The sequence below is a fragment of the Amborella trichopoda genome, chromosome 6, assembly GCF_054954075.1.
Source record: "Amborella trichopoda isolate Santa Cruz 75 chromosome 6, AtrichopodaSantaCruz75HAP2 v2.0, whole genome shotgun sequence".
NCBI classification, from domain to species: domain Eukaryota; kingdom Viridiplantae; phylum Streptophyta; class Magnoliopsida; order Amborellales; family Amborellaceae; genus Amborella; species Amborella trichopoda.
Window position 1 is genome coordinate 51,500,018 of NC_142341.1, and position 20,895 is coordinate 51,520,912.

The 20,895-nt window shown below is 37.2% G+C and overlaps 2 protein-coding genes and 1 pseudogene across 2 annotated transcripts; all 3 read left to right on the top strand.

Moving 5' to 3' along the window:
* Positions 1–1,049: 1,049 nt before the first annotated feature.
* LOC18448665 (Transducin/WD40 repeat-like superfamily protein) lies at positions 1,050–10,105 on the top strand. Its single transcript, XM_006858726.4, has 5 exons — positions 1,050–1,214; positions 5,830–6,150; positions 6,829–7,121; positions 8,011–8,171; positions 9,374–10,105. Exons 2-5 carry the CDS (start codon positions 5,853–5,855, stop codon positions 9,657–9,659), a joined length of 1,038 nt encoding a protein of 345 aa, XP_006858788.1. The 5' UTR covers positions 1,050–1,214; positions 5,830–5,852; the 3' UTR covers positions 9,660–10,105.
* A 2,802-nt stretch (positions 10,106–12,907) lies between these two features.
* Positions 12,908–13,897, top strand: LOC18448664 (uncharacterized). Its single transcript, XM_006858725.4, has one exon. It carries the CDS (start codon positions 13,050–13,052, stop codon positions 13,563–13,565), a length of 516 nt encoding a protein of 171 aa, XP_006858787.1. The 5' UTR covers positions 12,908–13,049; the 3' UTR covers positions 13,566–13,897.
* A 5,061-nt stretch (positions 13,898–18,958) lies between these two features.
* LOC148781858 (subtilisin-like protease SBT1.6 pseudogene) lies at positions 18,959–20,639 on the top strand (annotated as a pseudogene).
* Positions 20,640–20,895: the final 256 nt, after the last annotated feature.

Here is a 20,895-nt window from a genome sequence, read left to right on the forward strand (position 1 = left end):
ATATAACATTATAAAATACTGTTAAAATCTAGTCCAATCGATTATAGCAATGGTCATACCAATTTCTATTTAAACATATATTTCATCAGTTCAAGATTATATCAGTTATAGAATCCCCCTTTCCTACTGGGTGGATAAAGCTCAACTTTGATGATAGTGTCAGGGACGATAGAAGGGCGGGCGGGCTATGGGGTGATCCTTAGGAATCATGAGGAGGAGATTATTTGGACCTTGAATGGGGTCGTTCCACATTGTTAAGCAATTGAAGCTAAGCTCTTTAGTTTGAAGCATGAAGTGGCTAATTTAACTTATGTGTTTTCATTTTTCCCCTACTTGCTCACCTTTTTCATTTTTTTTTTCTCTCTCTCCTTTTCCTTTTCTCTCTATTCACTCTTTTTTCTCCTTTTCTCCCTTCTGTAATCCCTAATTTTTTTTAATAAAATTTTTGTTAATCGAAAAAAAAAAAGAAGTTATATAAGGTTATAATCTTAAAATGTAGAATTAATGATGCACCTCATAAATCATTGGAAAATGTTGTGTTAATGTTGAAAAGCCCTCTAATTGATCACCTCAACATTGACATGTATGAATATAAAAAAAAAAAAGAGTTTGAGCCCAAAAAAGTGTGCAACTTGCAATACATTATCTTGACCGTCCATTTTCAAGATTTTCATATGTTTATAGATATACTTGATTGTAACCGTTTTTGGAGTTTAAAATTTTATAGCTAGATATGAAAATAGATTTTCAGATAATCTTAAGAAGTTTTTACACCAAAATTACATGTTATAATAAAATTCGGAGTTGCACCTTAATTGGATTGTATACAATTACAACCTTATAGAAATCGCACCCAAAAAGCAAAAAAAAAAAAAAAAAAAAGGAAAAAAAGAAAAAGAAAAAGCTCGTGAGCTATTTCTAATTTGAACATGAGGACCTGACAATAAATAAGGGTAAATATGAAGGGCATATTAGTCATATTTTCTCTCTAATTTTTGAGCGAACGCCCTTCTCTTTATATCAGTTCGTAAATCCAAATATATTACTCGCGCTCGGATCTTAAACCGGTTTACCAGAGATTCTCTCTCTCTCTCTCTCTCTCTAACTCTCTTCCTTTCTGTATGCACCCCTCTTACCTTCTTCAGGACTCATATTTTTTTAGTACATCTCACCGAACAGAAGGAAACTCCATTTGGGCCTCTACAGAAAACCAGGTAATGCTTACAATTTTGTTACTTGCTGTCTCGCACTCCTTTTTTTTTTTTTTTTGCATAGTATATAAGCTTATTTATGTATAATTTGTTAGAGAAGTATTTGTTCATGTTAGCCCTAGAAATTGCAATCCTTTACTTGAATCTGTGGAAAGTTTTTCCGCCTAAACCCTATTTATCTTTCTCAATATCCTTATTTCTCATGCCATGTTTTGTGTGTGCGCGAGTTTTGTCTTAGAAAATCTGAGTTTACAATGTACCGAGACCATATCTTGTGATCAAATTCCAATATTTTTTTTGTGAAAGCATTTTGCGTTGGGAAAAATTGATGGAAACTAGTTGAAAAATGAATGTGGAGTACATTGGTTTGAATTGATGTGTAATTCATTTTCAATTGATTTGAGGATTAAATTGTTCCATAAACTCGATGTTTTGATGTGTGGTTTGCTTCAGCTTTGTATTTTGTTCATAATCAATAGGCATCATTAAACCCTAAATGATAAAACTCGCTAAAACACTGGAAAGGTTAGCTCTATAATTTTGTGCCCACACATTTTTAATGAGAAATAGCCAGTTTATTATGCTTTTTGGGAAATTTAGGGATAGATTTATTTAGGCTGAAGCTTGCTTCATTTCAGCATTTGTGAGGTGATTCTCATGAGCATCATATAGCAAAATGCTTTAGAAGTTCATGACCTAATTGTACATGTCAATATTAAATTGACCTGACATCTCTTGCTGGCAATTAACCCCTGCCGTTTTGTAAGGTGAGGGATGGTAATCAATGCTATTTCTCTCCTGACAGTGACCCTACTAATTGCTCCTAAATGAGTGAACTGCATTTGTTTCATACTCTGAATCACCTCCTCCTGTTTTGTCTGTAATTGACTAATCGTTATAGTTGGATCGTGATCCACCTATCAATAATTGATTGAGACATAAGGTTCTTTTTTATTTTTGTTTTATTTTTGTAAAGAGGCATCTGTTTTTTTTTTTAGCTTTGTTTTGTGCTAGCTGATTATGTTGGATGCTGGAAATAATAAGGACAGCGATTCTAAAGAGGAAATAAAGTGAATTAGAATATCTGTCATTTACACAGACCCATCATCGCATGTTGTCAAGAATTGGTAACCACTTAGCCTATGAGCTATGTATTGCTGTACACTAATTTGGCTTTGAATGACTTAATGACCTGCATCCATGGATTTGTGATGCAGTGATATCCATTTTTCTCATCTTGTTTCTGTTGGTATGATGTCCCCTTGGGTAGTTGTAACCATTCCTGGATCCTGTGATATGCCCCTGAAGATTCACTCCTCCTGCCATAGTAGACATATAAGTTGTTCCCTTATCTGCTCCTTCTATTTTGTTCTGGTTCTATTCCTGCAATAAACTAGAAGAATAATGAGGAATCGCCATCTAAATTACCTTAAGGAAACTAATCCCTCTAGTCCATGACCCTTGGCTGTGATTGCACTTCACTTAATGGTCCATAGTCTCTCTACTTTCTGCAATCAGCATAAGTATACACATCGAGAAAACCCATACCTCTTTGTTGTAAATTGATTTTTCTAGAATCTTATCTTCATAACTTAACTATAGAAAAGCATACACTTGAAATGAGGTGTCTTTCACCACATCTTCCTAATGGTAAGGCACCCACTTGTTACCTCCACATATTTTGTGATGTATATATTTACTTAACAAATTCCTTGTGCTTCTATGTCCAATTTGATTTTGTTCTGCGTTAACCTTCTCTTTATGTATCTATACCACCATCAGCAACTCGAGTTGCCCCTCCAATTCTTCATCTAACAATTCCTTATCAAAATTGGCATCCAACTAGTTACTTGTGGAGTCTCACAGAAAAAAATCACCACTATATCTCTGAAGTCCAGGTTAAATATCTGATTTTGAGAAAGAGAGCTACACAATCTATCTAACGGAAACTGATACTCTCTGCCATTCCCCACTCTATCCATACTGTAGGTCTCACCTTGTCAACCTTGTCAACCATGTTCCTTATTGTTTATTCTAGATGAACTTTGTCTTCAATTTCTATCCCATACATTGGATCCTTCTGCTACATGTCACAGTGCAATCCCAAATGCCTAAAAACTCCTTTTGCTTCTCAGCTTACACTTCTCCTTCTGTTTTACAAGATGGAAACCATTTCTTTGGGTCTTTCCTACGGAAAAAAATTTCCCTTGCCACCATTCAACCAGATACCTCCTTTGCAATCACATGGAGCAACATGTTGTATATGGGATAGCTTGTCACTTTCCTGGTTTCCCCCTTGCCATCTTTTTGAGGCATGACGACCTCTTGGGACCAGAAGACAAATTCGCACATCTTGTAACTGCCATTTTAGGTCCTGGCGATTCCTAACTACTTGCATTTATTGATTATTTCTGCTGAGAGGCGAAGACATTGATGAAGTTGAGAGAAATAGGCTATAAATGGGGTATTTTAAAATAATCATTCTTGACTTAAACTTGTGATTGGCCAATACAAATAATACCTTGCCCCTTTTGCCTTTAAGTATCAGGCACTGTTGGATTTCTTGGGCACACCTGCAATTTGATCCTGAGGGGTGTTTGATTTTCAAAATGGAATTGATTCCAAATTGCACTGGTGCTTCCATATTGTATTTTTTTGTAAAGCCACTCCAAGTTGTTTGTAAAATTTCAAGTCCTCTCTCTCTCTCTCTCTCTCTCTCTCTCTCTCTCTCTCACTACCACCACCCCACCAGTGCTCACCACTCGCCCACCACCACCACTACTGCACCGCCTCCACTATCACCATCACCATTATCGCTGCTTCCTGGCTAACATTACCACCACAGAACCGCCATCACCAGTGCCACCCACACCACTGCCCAACTACTCCAACACCACAAACACTCTGTGACCACTTCCACCATTGCCATCGCCACAACCACCACTCTGCTACCACCTCCACCACCATCACTGCTACTGGACCCCACCACTCCACTTCCACTGCCGCCGCCGCCGCCACCACCACCACCGCTGCTGCCCCTCCCACTGCCACTACCACCACCACTCCAATACCATCACCATCGCTACCACTGTAGCCCCACCATCAAACAGCTGCCAATAGCAATAACTACTATGTATGCGCCACAACCAACACCATCCCACCGCCGCCAACATCAGATTGCCACCACCAACTCCACCTTCACACCACACAATAACAAATTATAATTCAAATTAAAACAATCAATACCTCTTGAGAGCAAATGACAATAGACCAAATTGCCAATTCGTCAGTTACAAATTGGAAAAAAAGAAGAAGAGGAAAACAACATTTGACAAAATTTTGAAATGAACAGTGCCTTAGAATAAGGCCTGTGATAATTTATAATCCAATACTTTATAATCTCCAATATTTTATGAAAAGTATTTGAAGCAACCATCATTCTATGTCATATATAATATGGATTTTGGAATGTGAGTCAACGAGCAACTATGAAATAACAAAAAAGATAATAAAATTTCTAGATTCTGAGTGTAACCTCCTAGAATAGTGAAATATCATCTCTCATAGTTTGAACTTCAATTTCAAATAAACTGTTTTTTCTTTATTATTTCTCATTTAAATTTTGTTTCTAGGCTCTCTGTAGCTATGTACACTTTCTGAAGAAATTTATGAACTATAATTATGATAACTATGTAATGCATGTTGAAAACAGGGTGGTCTACTGGCACATTCTAATAAATCCTAACCTCATTGCATTAGACCTTTCATAAATAAAACTCAACTTTTCCAACGTTGTTGTTTTTAAGGTCTCCCTTCCTTGTACCTATCCCTTGGGTAATTCAAGAGAAACCTTAGTACTCGTAAATGTTTCTAATTTGTCCTATTGTACCTACACATAACACAGCAATTTCAGTTTCCATATCAGTTTCCTAGGGCAAATAGTTCATCTATGAAAGGTGGAAAGTAAGTATTTATCAGCTTTTCAATTGAGGGAATAAAAGATCTCCTATTAAATAAGCTCTGAGTGGGCTTGTTTGTTCTACTGAAATACTGAAGTTCTCCCGTACCTAAGAAGTACAAGTAGTCGTCCTACGAAGTACAAGTGGTTGCCCACCCTTCAGAAGAGTAATCGCCCTTTGTGCCAAAGGCTTGCAACTGGAGTTGGGGAGGGCCTGCCTACTCTATTTTTACTTATATAGCAAGTAAATTAACTTCTCTATTGATATATTCGTAATACTTCACATTTTTCCAAACACACATTTGGAACATATAAATTATTAGAGAAATTATAAATTTTATATTCTCTAATATGTAATAAAAAATGTGTCCACCGTGGATATAAAATATTGGTACCCCTGTTGTGGTTTTATGTATTGTTCTCTTTATTTTACAATTGGCAAACTAGCTAAACTGGCGGTCTCTCTCTCTCACATTTTTCACCACCTCCCAAGTTACTCTAGCAGTTACTTCAACTAATAAGCACTTGTTTATTGATATAACAACTATGTCTTGTGCTTGTCTGGCAGACGGCAACAGGTTTTGTATTGTTGTCTTTTAACTCCCTTATTTTTTTAACACTTATTGCTGCACCTCTTTTCTGGGCACTTTCTCTTTATAGGTGAGGATTGAATTCAAGATAAGATGCTCGCTGTAAGGGGTCCTTCAGCTCCATATGGTGCGATTCAAGTATCAGGCCATAAAGAGGGCCCTCCTTTGAATGGCAAACAGCGCACTTCTAGCTTGGAAGCACCAATTATGCTGTTGTCGGGCCATCAGAGTGCTATATACACTATGAAATTCAACCCTACTGGAACAGTTATTGCCTCGGGTTCCCATGACAAAGACATATTCCTGTGGAATGTTCAGGGAGAATGCAAGAACTTCTTGGTCTTGAAGGGCCACAAGAATGCAATTCTGGACCTCCAGTGGACTACAGATGGTATTGAATCTTCTACTAATCATTTTTAGGTCCTGAAAGGTTTTATTTTTCTTTTCTTTGGTGGATTTTTAGACTCCAAATATGTGATTCTTATGAAAGACTTCAAAACCATGACATGTGATAGGCTTCACACACTGGGAGGTAGGGTGTTAAAACTTAAAAGTGGTGATGTACAGTAGGCTTCACATGCCAGCTAGGAGGCAGGGGTGGTGTCGACAGGCAATATAGTTGATTTTCATTTTCTTCGGAGTCAGATCCATAGTTTTTGAGTATTTCTATATTTAGCTGTCTATCTTTTCCTAACGTCTAATCCGAATTTGCAAAATTTCACCTCCAAAATCTCAAATTTTGTTTTAGCCAATACTGAAAGCAGTTTGAGATCCGAAGCATCAGAACTTTACATGCCCTATCTAGTCACACGCTGTATTCACAAGAAATATTCTGAATTTTAATTTTATTATTTTAGTTCTTCAATATTGTTTATTTATTAACAATAAAAATGTATTGCTTAAATTTTTTAAAATGAATTCAGACTATCTATTTGCAGCCTTTGATTTCTTTGCTTTTTATTTGTAGATTCCAACTACCCATCTTCTAATCCCCCTTAACTCCTAGGAAAAAGAAAAAGCAGAAAAGAAATTACCAAGTTATTTAGGCTTAGATTTTCTTCTTTTGCAGGTACCCAGATCATATCAGCCAGCCCCGACAAGACACTGAGGGCTTGGGATGTGGAAGTGGGGAAGCAGGTTAAGAAGATGTCTGAGCACTCCTCGTTCGTAAACGCGTGCTGTCCCGCCCGACGGGGCCCTCCCCTTGTGGTCAGCGGATCTGATGATGGGACTGCCAAGCTGTGGGACCTACGCCAGCGTGGGGCTGTTCAAACCTTCCCCGACAAGTACCAAATCACCGCCGTCAGTTTCGCTGATGCCTCGGACAAAATATACACAGGAGGGATAGACAATGATGTTAAGGTGTGGGGTCCTCTCCCCCCTCCCCCCCCCCCCCCCCATCCTCTCTCTCTCTCTCTCTCGCCCTTTTAGTGTGCAACTTCTCTCTCTCTCGCCCTTTTAGTGTGCAACTTGATGTGTACTCTATATTTCTTTGGTTGTGCGAAAGTTTCAGACCTGCCAATCTCTCTTTGTCCTCCCTCCCCTCCCCCCCCCCCCCCCCCATCCTCTCTCTCTCTCTCTCTCGCCCTTTTAGTGTGCAACTTCTCTCTCTCTCGCCCTTTTAGTGTGCAACTTGATGTGTACTCTATATTTCTTTGGTTGTGCGAAAGTTTCAGACCTGCCAATCTCTCTTTGTCCTCCCTCCCCTCCCCCCCCCCCCCCCCATCCTCTCTCTCTCTCTCTCGGCCCTTTTAGTGTGCAACTTCTCTCTCTCTCGTCCTTTTAGTGTGCAACTTGATATGTACTCTATATTTCTTTGGTTGTGCGAAAGTTTCAGACCTGCCAATCTCTCTTTGTCCTCCCTCCCCTCCCCCCCCCCCCCCCCCCCCATCCTCTCTCTCTCTCTCTCGGCCCTTTTAGTGTGCAACTTCTCTCTCTCTCGTCCTTTTAGTGTGCAACTTGATGTGTACTCTATATTTCTTTGGTTGTGCGAAAGTTTCAGACCTGCCAATCTCTCTTTGTCCTCCCTCCCCTCCCCCCCCCCCCCTACCCTACCCTACCCTACCCTATTTTCTCTCTCCATAGAGTGGAATTTGATTAATACTCCTTTATGTCTTATGGTTACACACCAATACAGGGGTGATGCCTACTACTCCTTGTTTTCAATTATACTCTCTCTATTATTTGATGTATGCTGCTTTTTCTTTTTGATTTCCTGTGGTTTTTTGCTCATTGGAAGATATGACAATAGGTTTGGGACCTACGGAGGGGTGAGGTCACCATGAATCTCCAGGGGCATTCAGATATGATAACAGGGATGCAGTTGAGCCCTGATGGTTCTTATCTTCTCACCAATGCCATGGATTGCTCTCTCAGGATATGGGATATGAGGCCATATGCTCCTCAAAATAGGTACGTGATTTTTTTTCTGTTGATATTTTGGTGAATATCTATGTAGTTTAAATTTCCATACTTCTTATCAGGGAAAGTAATGCCATAATCAAATGTACATGGTATATGCCTAAAAAATTGTGCCATAATATATTCAGTCATTGGTGTGTCTAATGCAATAATGGATGATGGTGGAGAGAGGGTTGTAAGCATCAGAGCATGACATGACCCCAATGGTTGGTCTCAAGCTCTCTCCACCAATGTGCATGATTTCATCGGATGGTGATGGCTCTGTGGATTATAATATCATCATCATCATCTGAGCCTTATCCTAACTATTTGGGGACAGCTACATAAATCATGTTCCGCTATGATGTGCATATAAGTCGGGATTCATGAAAAGATGTGGTAAAGTTTTATACTGGTTGGCCTACCTAACACAACCCTCGTCCTTTATTCAGGCTTGGGACCGGCCAAGGCAAAGTTCTCTATGGATTATAAATATATAGTAGCCTATTGCAATATGGCATAACCCCCTGTATAAGAAATATTGTCCATATATATTCCAACGACCTCATTATATGACGTGTTGTACACCCTTCAAAATAGGTGAGCAGACTTACATCTTCGTATGATAGCATAGTCACTTATGTCTCCATTTTTATATGGTTTCTTGATAGATCATTATCTTAATATCATTTTTAAATCCATGATATTTGCATTAGATTCTCGAAGATATGGGGAATGTCACTATAATAATGCAACTGCATATTAATTGTTTATTTTTTATTTTTTTCTTTTGAAAATGTTTATCTTGAAAGATTTTTATAAGTTTACTTGTCTTCATGGTTAGGGCACTTGGAGCCACGTGCTGTCCAAGCTTTTGATCATAACTAACCTACATCAATCAAAATGAGAAAGTTATTCAAAAAAAAGAAAAAGAAAAGCAAAGAAATGAAAGACCAACACCCAGGCTACCTACTGAAAACATTGCTTACCAGACAAATGAGAGTATTAGTTTATAAATAGTGTAACTTATGGAGATTTTAAAGCATTTGCTATTGTGTACTTTCTTCAACTCTTCATAGCTTAACTGATAGGCACTTAGACTTGCCTGCGTTGGTGGCTTGGAAAATGACCTACCCAAGTTATTTATCCAGAAAAGGAAAAAAAGAAAAGAAAAGAGCACCACCTTGTAATGATTCTTTGATATGAAAAAGCAGGTGTGTGAAGATATTCTCTGGGCACCAACACAACTTTGAGAAGAACTTGCTGAAATGTGGTTGGGCTCCAGATGGGAGCAAGGTCACAGCAGGGAGCTCAGATTACATGGTGTATATATGGGACACCACTTCACGACGCATAGTGTACAAACTCCCCGGCCACAATGGTTCAGTCAATGAATGTGTTTTCCACCCGACTGAGCCAGTCATTGGTTCTTGTGGTAGTGATAAGAAGATATATTTGGGCGAGATTGAGCCAGGTCCTTCGTATCAGCCACCCAAGTAAGTGTTTGTGAAAAAAGGCACGGAAAGAACCTTATAGTGAGTTGGTCTCCCTTGTTTGTTAGGGCTGATTCCATTTCATTGCGGATGGAAATTTTGTTTCCTATCTTAAAGGCTCATAGGAATGCAAAGTTTGTTTGGCTTGCATCTCTCTCTCCCCTGTTTGTCATAGATGATCCCTTTCGATTGCAGATGGAAATTTTGTTTCCTATCTCGAGGTTCATATAGTGCAAAGTTTGTATGGCTTGCATCTCTTTCCCGCCCCATCCCCACACACATCTAATCCAACTCCCCCTTCCCCTCCCCCTCCCCCTCCCCCTCCCCGCTTCTCTCTTCTTGTTTGTTAGAGATGATTCCATTTCATAGTGGATGGAAATATTGTTTCTCCTTCTCTCTTCTTGTTTGTTAGAGATGATTCCATTTCATAGTGGATGGAAATATTGTTTCCTATATTGATGTTCATGTGAGTGTAAAGTGTGTTTTGCATCTCTCACTCTCTGGAATAAGTTATTCCATTCACTCTCAGTATTGGAGTGGCCCAAAAATGGGTAACTGGGGCATCAGACTGCCTAGAGAAAAAGGATGATTGTAACATTGGATTGGGGCAAAACAGGAATAAAAAATCACGAAAAAGATGGACTTTCACATAAAATTTCCAAAATTTTGGACCAAGCCGTAATTTTAGTAAAATAATCAAATATGTATGTAAATTTTTCAAAAAATAATCATCCTTATATTAAATGAGATGATTTGATCGCATTAATGAATTTGTAAGGTGATTTGACCATTTGATTGATATGTTTCTTTTAGATATAAAATTATAAGAGAAATAGATCCATAAATTCTAAAAAAGGGAAGGGAAAACATAAATAAAAGAGCACAAATAGCCTCCTAATTGCCTTAAGCTAAAAGATTCTACTGCCGCCATGTAACATGGACGGTGCTTTGGCCGTTTGTTTTTTTTGTGTATCGAGTATCGACACATCATGGGGGTGACACTTGTGTCTCATATCAACGAGACCCAGGCACCATTTCTCCTTAAAATCTTAGGAAAATTGATTCATCCGGGCTGGACCGCATGACTTCATATGCGGTCCATGAAGGGTAAAGCATCCATCTTAAAGATGGATGCAAGTAGGTATTCCATCTAAAGAAATTAACGGTCCAAATATTTTTTTATTAGATTTATTATTTCTAGTTTTTAAATTTTATTTGTTTTTTTATATTCATGATATCCATGTTAGAGATTACATATATTTAAAAATTAAGTCTAAAATTCCATCTCAAAAATGGATTTATTAATAGAGTTATTGCCTAAAATCGAGTTATTGCCTAAAATCTCATTGTTCTTTTTACTTAAATGATATACAGAAGTCTTATTTTGAAATTCTTGTTTCTTAACACTTGTATACACGTATCCTTATTTATATAAAATGTAGGGGTTTAACAAAAAGAAAAAATTATCCAATTACTCATGGGAGATGAACTATATATCATGTTGTTCATATTTTTTGATTTAATTTTGCAATAGGTATCAAAATATATGTGATCATAAGTTTGAATACTTGTAAACGGGTACAACATTGAATAATTCATCTTTTATATGTATTTGGGAAATTTATCAAAATACCCATGTGAGTTAAATTATTTAGTATTTTACCCATGTTGTTTGCTTTAAATTCAAAATACTCATCAAAATACATATGGTCATGAATTTGAACAGTTGCAAATATATAAAATATTTGTTTTAAATTCAAAATACCCATCACAATACATATAATCATGAATTGGAACAGTTGCAAATATATAAAATATTAAAAAGTGTGGTTTCTATGAGGTTGCAACTTTAAACAATCCAATTAAGGCACATCTCCAAAATTTATCATAACATGTAATTTTGGTGTAAAATTTTTTTAGGATTATTTGAAAATCTATTTTCAGATATAATTATAAAATTTTAAACTCAAAGAATGGTTAAAATCAAGTAGATCTATAAATATATGAAAAATCTTGAAAATGGGTGGTATGTTGCAAGATGCACTATTTATAAGACTCGAAATATTTTTTATATATATTCATGAGCAATGATCTAATGCAACGGTTGTATCATAGTATAATGCAACGACACTTGTAGAAAACCATGTTTGTGCTATTTGTATGACCCCAAATTTTGTATACACACTCTATTCATCTCAATAATCAATCCCCCTCCCCGAAAACAAGTTCACTTTGAACTCTAGATATGGTCAAAATGAGTCATCTTCAGAAACGAATCTAGACCATTTATTTTGTGAATTTCAAGATGTTAGCATTTATGAACTCAAAATCATTTTTTTCTTTTTTAACATTGTTCATCTAATGATAATAAAGTCATCCAAAAAAATTGGAAATGAAAAAATCCTTCTAAGGCTTAAATCTAAGCATCTCACCAAAATGAACGGTTTATGTTAATTTGGTTAAAAAAATACTTTCTGGATTGTGTTTTCAATTTTTTTTTTTTTTTGTGATTGTTCATTAGAATGAAAAGAGTGTTTATTTCAAAATTTGGATCAAACAAATGGCCATGAAATGGTTTTTTTAAGGTTGTTACATCATATTGCTATACAACGGTTGCATGAAATCATTGTTTATATTCATATATCTTGATGTCGAGATGATCAATTCGAGAGGTTTCTCAACATTAAAACAACATTTTCCAATGGATTTTTTATGTGGGTCTTTAATTCTACATTTTAAGGTTGCGACTTTATATAAACTTTTTCCAATATTAAATATTTTTAATCTCTCACGAGTATTATGATAAATTTCTAGATATTTTTAAAAGATTTTTCAATAGAAAATAACTTCAAAACTTTCTCGAATCATCCTAGACGTAGAGGGCATCGTAGCCCTTAAAAAAAAAAATATATATATATATATATATATCCTCAATTTTCATTAAGACCTTTTCATCTTTAGTTCTTTACATTTGGTACCGCAAAACTAGCCGTTATACGGCGCCTCGTACCCACCGACACACACGCACACGCAAAAAAATAAATAAATAAAAAAGGCAGAAGTAGCCGTTGGAACCCCACCACTTTTCTCAACGGTCTCCATTTCTCACCCCTTCATAAATCTCACTCCCTCTCCCACCCTCTCTCAACTGTCTATTCTCTCCCCCAATCTTAATCTTACTGCTGCAAAATTTATCCCATAGCATTATTTCCTTGCCTCCTCACACAACCTGCTACCCTTTCTCTCTCTAAAACATCTTTCTCTCTCTCTCCCCCAAAACTGCAACCAACCCAGGTTGCAGACTCCCCTGTAAACAACTCTCTAAAAGACCTCTCAATCGATCCACAACTCGACCCCAATTTTCAGAACCTCAGAATCACAACCCCACCAGAAAAGAATGGGTGAAACCCAATCGTCCCGATCCGTTCGTATCCAGCAACTATTCCTCTTGAGCAGTTACGTCCTCTTGGGCGCGGCCTCAAGTTGCATCTTCCTTACTCTCTCTCTCCGCCTCTTCCCCTCCCTCCCCGGATTTCTACTGATCCTCCTGCACGCCGCCACAGCGGGGGCGGCTGTCACCGGGTGTGCAGCGGCCGCGACGTCGAAATGGCACACATTCCACATGGTGGCCACCGTTATGACGGCCATATTTGAAGGTGCAGTTTCGGTACTGATTTTTACAAGGAGCAGTGAGTTTTTGAGGGGGTTAAAATCTTACGTGAGAGAAGAGGACGGAGTGATCATTTTGAGAATGGCAGGGACTTTGTCCATTCTGATGTTTTGTATGGAGTGGGTGGTTTTAGGGTTAGGGTTTGTGGTGAGATACTATGCAGTTGTGGGGGAGGAGAGGGTGAGGACAGGGAAAGTGCAAGAGGAGCCCTTGAATGATTGGCCATGGCCCTTCCAAGTCTAGAGAGACACTGTAGAAAAATAATGGTTTCTAGAGAGAGAAGGGGTCTTGGCCTTTCCAAGTCTAGAGAGAGAAGGAATGGTTTTTTTAAGAGAGAGATGATGAGAGTGAAAGGACTTTTGTTTGCTATTCAAAAGAGGGGTGCATCTGGAGAGAGAGACAGCGAGAGAGAGAGATTTTTTTCTGTACGTGTGTAAAGACCATTGATCAAATGTGGTCTGAAATCCTGTTTAATTCGTTTATTCAATTTCTTTTTGCAATTTGGAACTCCGGTTCGGATTATATATGTCTTTGGATTATATAATATATTTGATTACTGCCTCTTTTGTGTAAAACAGTTGTTTGTCTATTATGCTGATTCTTTCTTATTTCTTCAAGGAAAAAGTTTATATAAGGATGTAACCTTATAATGTAGAACTAAACTAAGGATCCACCTCAAAAATCGATCGGAAAATGTAGTTTTAATGTTGAAAAGTCTTTTGATTGATCATCTCGACATCGAGATGTATGTCTATGAAAAATAAAAAGATTTTAAATCTAAAAAAACAGCGCATTTTACAACATATTATCTACACCATCCATTTTTAATATTTTCATATGTTTATAGATCTACTTGATTTTTAATTTTTTTTTAAATTTAAAATTTTATAATTAGATATAAAATTTTTTTTTGAGATAATCCTAAAAACATTTTACATCCTCTACAGCTACATATGCATCCGTATGCCAACTTCACTTTATCTTCAATGGTGCCTGATTTTTGGGCTTCTTCATATATATATGAAAGAGAGAGAGATTAAGGGCTTCTACAAATATATGAGAGAGATGGATTCATTGTTTACATGGAAATATACCGAGAGAGAGAGAGACCCATTTGGCTCTTTGTGGCAAAATCCAATACACCAACGATGGTGGATGATAATTCTTAGTCGGGCGCGTAGTTTACTTCTATTTTTTATGGGCCTACTTTGAACATTTTTTTTCAATTTGAAGTTTTGGATCACGTAAAAGTTAATTTTGAAATACTATTTTTTTAAATTGTTTTAGAGGGTGCAAAATTAATTCTTGTTTTGTTGAATTGAAGCCTATGTGTTAAAAATGTTATATCCTCAAAATTTGGGGTCCTAAAATTAATCCTAGGCGGAGAGGGTGTTATCCGAGTGAGTAGTACATATACAAGAGTAATGATCCTATGAGACCCCCTTCCACACCTATGTGTATAAGAATCTAAAGGATCACCATTAAATTTGACACATATCTCGAGAAAAGTTATCATATGGGTATGTGATTTGACTTTTTTAGAGATCTGTGTCAAATTTAATGATGATCATTTGGAGTCCTACACATATAGGTGTGGGAAGGTCTCATAAGATCATTACTCAATAAACAAGACAATATACTCTTAAGGAAGTAGAATATCTTTTGACAAAATATATATATATATATATGAGAAAATATGGGATTAGCCCGCTCGCCAATATTGAGTAGTAGAGAGGGCATGTTGTTTTCGTAGAGAGAGAAGAGAAAGCATGTTGTTTCAGGAAGAGAGAACGTGTATGCCAGTACTCATGTACTGCACTGTCAGCGCCCCATTAAAAAAGCGATATTTTTTACAAAAAATGCTGACATTTCTTACCATCCTACTAACCGTCTATTTATGGACTTTTCATCATGACCGTTGGGCGCAGCTGAAGCATATAGGCGAGCGGGCTAATCCATATTTTCCCTATATATATATATATATATATATATATATATATATATATATATATATATATATATATATATATATATATATATATATATTATGAAGATACTACAAAATGCCTATAGGCGAAAATGAACAGTGATTTCGTTTATCCTCATCACCGTTCAAAGTTCATCCCATGGTCACAATTATCTGGTAATATTTTATTTTTTATTTTTTATTTTTTATTTACATATCGGAATGGTTTGAAATTTGGAGCATGTCTTTATAAAAAATAAAAAAATCTATCAAAAATATCAAAAAAATATTTTACATGAACTAAGTTGATTAAAATATCCCTAAAATATTTCAGATAAAATAAAACTGTTTGAAAAATCGCCCTACCATTTTTTATAGCTTCCCCACAATAATATCAAAAATAAAAGGAGGACATTTAACTCCCACTTATCAAATATGCCCTAAAAGTAAATGGTATACACTCGTGATTCATTATGTGATTCAATATATCTCGAAGGCCCAATCCAGCCTTAAAATTAGGGGTTTTTATCTCAGCATTCAACGACCGTGGTCCCCCTTGAAAAGCACTTTGAGTGGCTTTAGTTAAGTTTAATTTAATTTAAATCAAGTCATAACCTTTCTCCTAAACTTTTTAATTAAATAGTCTAATTTACGTTTTTAGTAACTCTTCGGGGCTAGCTTTGCCTTTGATAATGAGTGTTTAGGATCACAGAATCTCAATTTACACCCTCTAAGAACAATTGTCCTTCCCTTTTTTTTCTTTTCTAGGAAATTTGTCAATAACCTATTAAGGGATGACATGTCCTAGACTTTGCTCATTTGTGACTATTTTAAGTCATGATGTGTTGTTTGATTGGTACTAAATCAAAAGATATCAGTAAAATGTTTACATAGTCGATATCTCATCATTATCGTCGAAGTTTTTTCTCAACTAATTGGGTCAATTACATAAATCCTGGTCCATCATTCTGTTTTATTAAGGGTCATATTCTCATACGTGCTCGAATAAATTTTTTAATTTTTTTTTTATGTTAAGAATGAAAGTTTTCCATTTTTTTTTTATGTTAAGAATGAAAGTATCATTTTTTAAGTAATATATAAAAATGGGTGTGGCTCTTGTAGGGCTACGGTGTTACTATATTTGCTAAAACACCACATATGAAAACTCCACCAAAAAATGCAATTCTAGTGCTAGAAACACTTGTGATATAACCACTATTTTGACCACTTTCTGTACTAAAGTTACTATGTTTACTCCTTACTATGGAATTTGAATATTTAAAAATAATACAAATAAAAATTGTAAGCATTTGAAATGAACGGTTTAAAAAACATGTTACAATAAGTATTTTTCGAAGCTTGGATTTTCCTTTTCCATTTCGATGATAGTCATGATCAATTTACATTTCTACACACTAGAACAACATTTTGGGACAAGCTTATTTACATGTGACTCTTCCTACATACAAAGTACATGTTATATTGCGTTCAGCTGTCAGATTTGAGTAAATGACTCGGAATCTGGGATGGCTTGAGTCACAATATCATAAGTTGGCCTCGAGGGTCAAATCTTGATTTAAAAGCTTAAAGTATTTTAGTTTTAATCTTTATTCTATAAATCATTTTGCAATGAAATTAGGGGCATACATACATATGATAGGGGCGCACATTATAAAAAGAAAGAAACGGTGTTTCCTTTGGTATAAAATTACCAAAACATTCCAAAAACCTGTGGGGGCATTTTGCTAATTTATTTGCAAGATAAATATGGTTTTTTGTTTTTGCTAGGTGCTACTGCAATGAGAAGACATGACCCCAAATTTTAATTAAAAAAGTTTTGTAAAAAAAAGAACTAAAAATCAAATAATATTTTGGCCCAACAATTTGGCATGAATAATCCTAGCCATCGATTTAGATGGGATGATTGACAAGTGGGTTCACATATAATTTATGCATAGGTGGAATCACATAGAGCTTTCCCTTATTTTTTCTTTTTTTTTTCTCTATAAAATCGGGCCCTACAAACTACTTCAATTGGAAACAAATAGTGGAAAACCCTAATTCATTGGTGAAAGAATTGTTGAAAATTGAAAAATTTTAAAAAATTAGGGCTTGCTCTCTCTCTCTCTCTCGTCATTTTTATGTGAGTCCCACCAAACGAAATCCTGCCCATTAGTCCAGTCTAAACATAAATAATCAATCTCTAATTGATGCTTTGGACGTGACCAGCTCTCTAATTCATTTGTCTCATCATTAATGCACATTCCAAAGATTCCAAGTATAAATATGCAATTTAAAATTCAGTCTGCATTATTTTTGGAACGTCAAATTAATGTGTAAAAGTGAATTTGATGTACTTTAAGTCCTCAATGTAACTAGCCAAAAACCTTATTGATAAAAATACAAAATAAATCCATCTTGCTTCTCTCTATTTTTTTGTTGAGATGGTGACTTTTTTTTTAATCTTGATTGTTTTCACTAATTATTTTTTTTGTTAGAAAAAAATATATCAATCCTAAACTATAGAAGTAAGGTGCTCCTAAAAAATATACCAGAAAAGGTTGTTCTAACTCTAGAAACCGTCTAATTGATCCTCTTGATCTCCTTAAGTATGGACATACAAAAAAAATAAAAAGGTTTTCAAATCCTAAATATATCACATCTTTTAACATATTATCTATACTGCCTATTTTAAGAATTTAAAGTATATATATGTTTGATCCGTACCACTTTTGGAACTTTTAAGTTATAATTAGGAGCGAAAAGTAGATTTTAAGGTCATAACATGATCGTTGACACTGGAACTTCTATCTTCTAAGAGAGTTTGAAGTGGAAGAGAGTTTAAAGTGTGCATCAGTGTTTGTAAAATCGAACTGAAACAGTTAATCGAACATGAGCTTGGAAGCAGTTTACTTAGCCTAACTGGTAAATCGGCCGATTCAATCGCTCTAATCGGACAAGTCTTTGGAGGTAAAAAAAGTGTTGAAAAAAATAAAAAATACAAAAAGATATACTAAAATATGAAAAACATATAAAGAATGATTAAAACAAAACACAATCAAATGAAGTTGAAAATTTAAAGGAAAAAAAAGATTTTAACCTATTTTATATTTTTCAAGTGCTATTTTTTAATTTTTTTAAAAAAATAAAAAAATATAAAAATAAGTATTAATGACCAAAACAATTTTTAATCTTCACAATAATATAAAAAATATTTATAAATGCATTACAAGTCAAATTTATTATTTTTGAGACTTTATATATATATATTTTTTTGAATTTTTTTTTTTAAAAAATACCAATTGATCACCCTGACCATTCAAACCTAAACCGGCCACTCCGATCTAACTTAGCGGTTTGCCAATTTGGATTTAGTGCCTGGTATAGATTCTTTGGGGTGATAATCAATTTGTAAAAAAAAGAAAAAATTAATGATACCTTTCGCGATCCTACTTCCTAGGCATGATTCTCTCTAATACTTTGTGAGCCAAACTACTAAGTGCAAAACTAATTATTTTTGCGGTCATATCCCATGTTAACATCTATAGTCTTTTAAGACGAAAATATCCTCCTTTATAATATACATTTCTCTCATTTAATTTAAGGTTTTAAATAATAGTTGTCCGATACAATATGTGCTCGATCAAGCTCCTTTATAATATACATTTAACCTCTCTCTCTAAAAAACCCACAGCTTCCTAAAGCCAGAGCTCAGGCCATTCATCCACATCTTCTCTCTCTGCCCTTCCTCCTACCAGTCACTAATGGCTGCTCTGGTTCTGCTTCTCTTCTTATTCTCCCTCCAACTAGCGCTCAACAAAAGAGCTTCATATTCCTGGTGGATGAGCACTCCAAGACCTCAGTTTTCTCCTCCCACCAGCTCTGGTACACGTCTGCCTTCATCCACCCGATACCGCATTCCATGGCTTCGCGGCACGGCTAGCTGCCGATGAGGCCGCTGAGATTGGAGAGCACCCTGCAATCCTTGGGGCGCGCTCGAAGACCAGCCCCGCCCCTCCCCGCCCCGCCCCACAGTTCTTAGGGCTCAGCAACCGGCGGGGCCTTTGCTCTGACTCCGACTTTGGGTCTGATGCCATCATTGGTGTTCTTGATACCGGTATATGGCCGGAGCACCGCAGCTTCACCGAGCACAACATGGGCCCTATCGCTGCTCGATGGAAGGGTGAGTGTGAGACCGGCCCTAGCTTTACCACAGCCCACCGTAACCGCAAGCTAATTGGAGCTTGCTTTTTCGCCAGGGGTTATGAGGCCACTACTGGTGGCTCTATGAACGACACTGCTGAGTTCCAGTCGCCCAGGGACGCCGACGGACACGGCTCATATACCGCATCAACAGCCGCCGGGAGGTATGTTTTTCAGGCAAATATGTCCGGGTATGCATCTGGAATAGCCCGGGGTGTAGCCCCAAAGGTATGACTGGCGGTCTACAATTGGAAAGCAGGCTGCTTCGACTCAGACATACTTGCTGCCTTCGATCGAGCACTTGCAGACGGCGATGGATGTCTTTTTCTGTATCAATTGGTGGGGGATGGGTGCCTTATTACCTTGACTGCATCGCTCTCGGATCCTTTGCCGCCACTGCTAAAGGCTTCTTTGTGGGATCTTCGGACTGGAATGATGGCCCAACCGGACTTTCAGTCATGAACCTTGCCCCGTTGGGTGACCACCGTCGGAGCCGGCAGCATCTCCCGGCCGATGTCACCCTCAGCAACGGTAAGACTCGGCCTGGTGTTTCCCTCTACTCGGGCACCTCACTTGCATGGAAGATGTGCCCTGGGAAAGCAGGCGGCCTCTCAACTGCCCTTTGCATGGACAACTCCTTGAGTCCGGGTGCCGTCAAGGGGAAGATCGTGGCAAAGGGCCTGGTGGTGAAGAACGCTGGCGGAGTAGGGATGGTGAGGGCCTCGTCTCGTCTCGTCTCGTCTCGTCGGTGATGCCCAACCACCTCCCTGCGTGCACCGTTAGGTTGGGGAAGGCAGATGAAGGCGAAGCCATCAAATCATATCGTCCGCCAACAACCCAATCGCAACCATTGCCTTCAAGGGCACGGCACCGCACCGCACCGCACCGCACCGTCCTCGGAGTGAAATCGGCGCCGGTGGTGGCCTCCTTCTCAGCCCGAGGCCCTAACGCCCAGACACCTGACACCTGGACCTCGTTGCCCCAGGCGTCAACATAATCGCTGCTTGGACCGACGCCTGAGCTCTGACTTCACGAACACGGAATTCAACATCCTTTGAGAGACAGCGATTCCAGAGAGAGAGATATGCTTTAGGGTTTTTTTTTTTTAAACAGAGTTTGTGTTTTTTTTTTTATTTTTAGAGAGAGAGAGAGAGAGAGAGGAGACATTGACGATACATAGGGTTAATTTTGGGCATGAGAGAGATAGAATGTTGAGAGAGGGAGTGTTTTTTATGGAAATATCATTTTAGTAAAAAAATGGAGACTTCATGCTGTATAACATTTTCAAACAAACCTTGGATTTGATGAGAAATCGAAGTAAAAAATAGAAGATAAAAAAATATTTTCCCTTATTTAAAAGAAACATACCCGAGTATACATTGTGCCAAATTGGTTTAAGTTTTT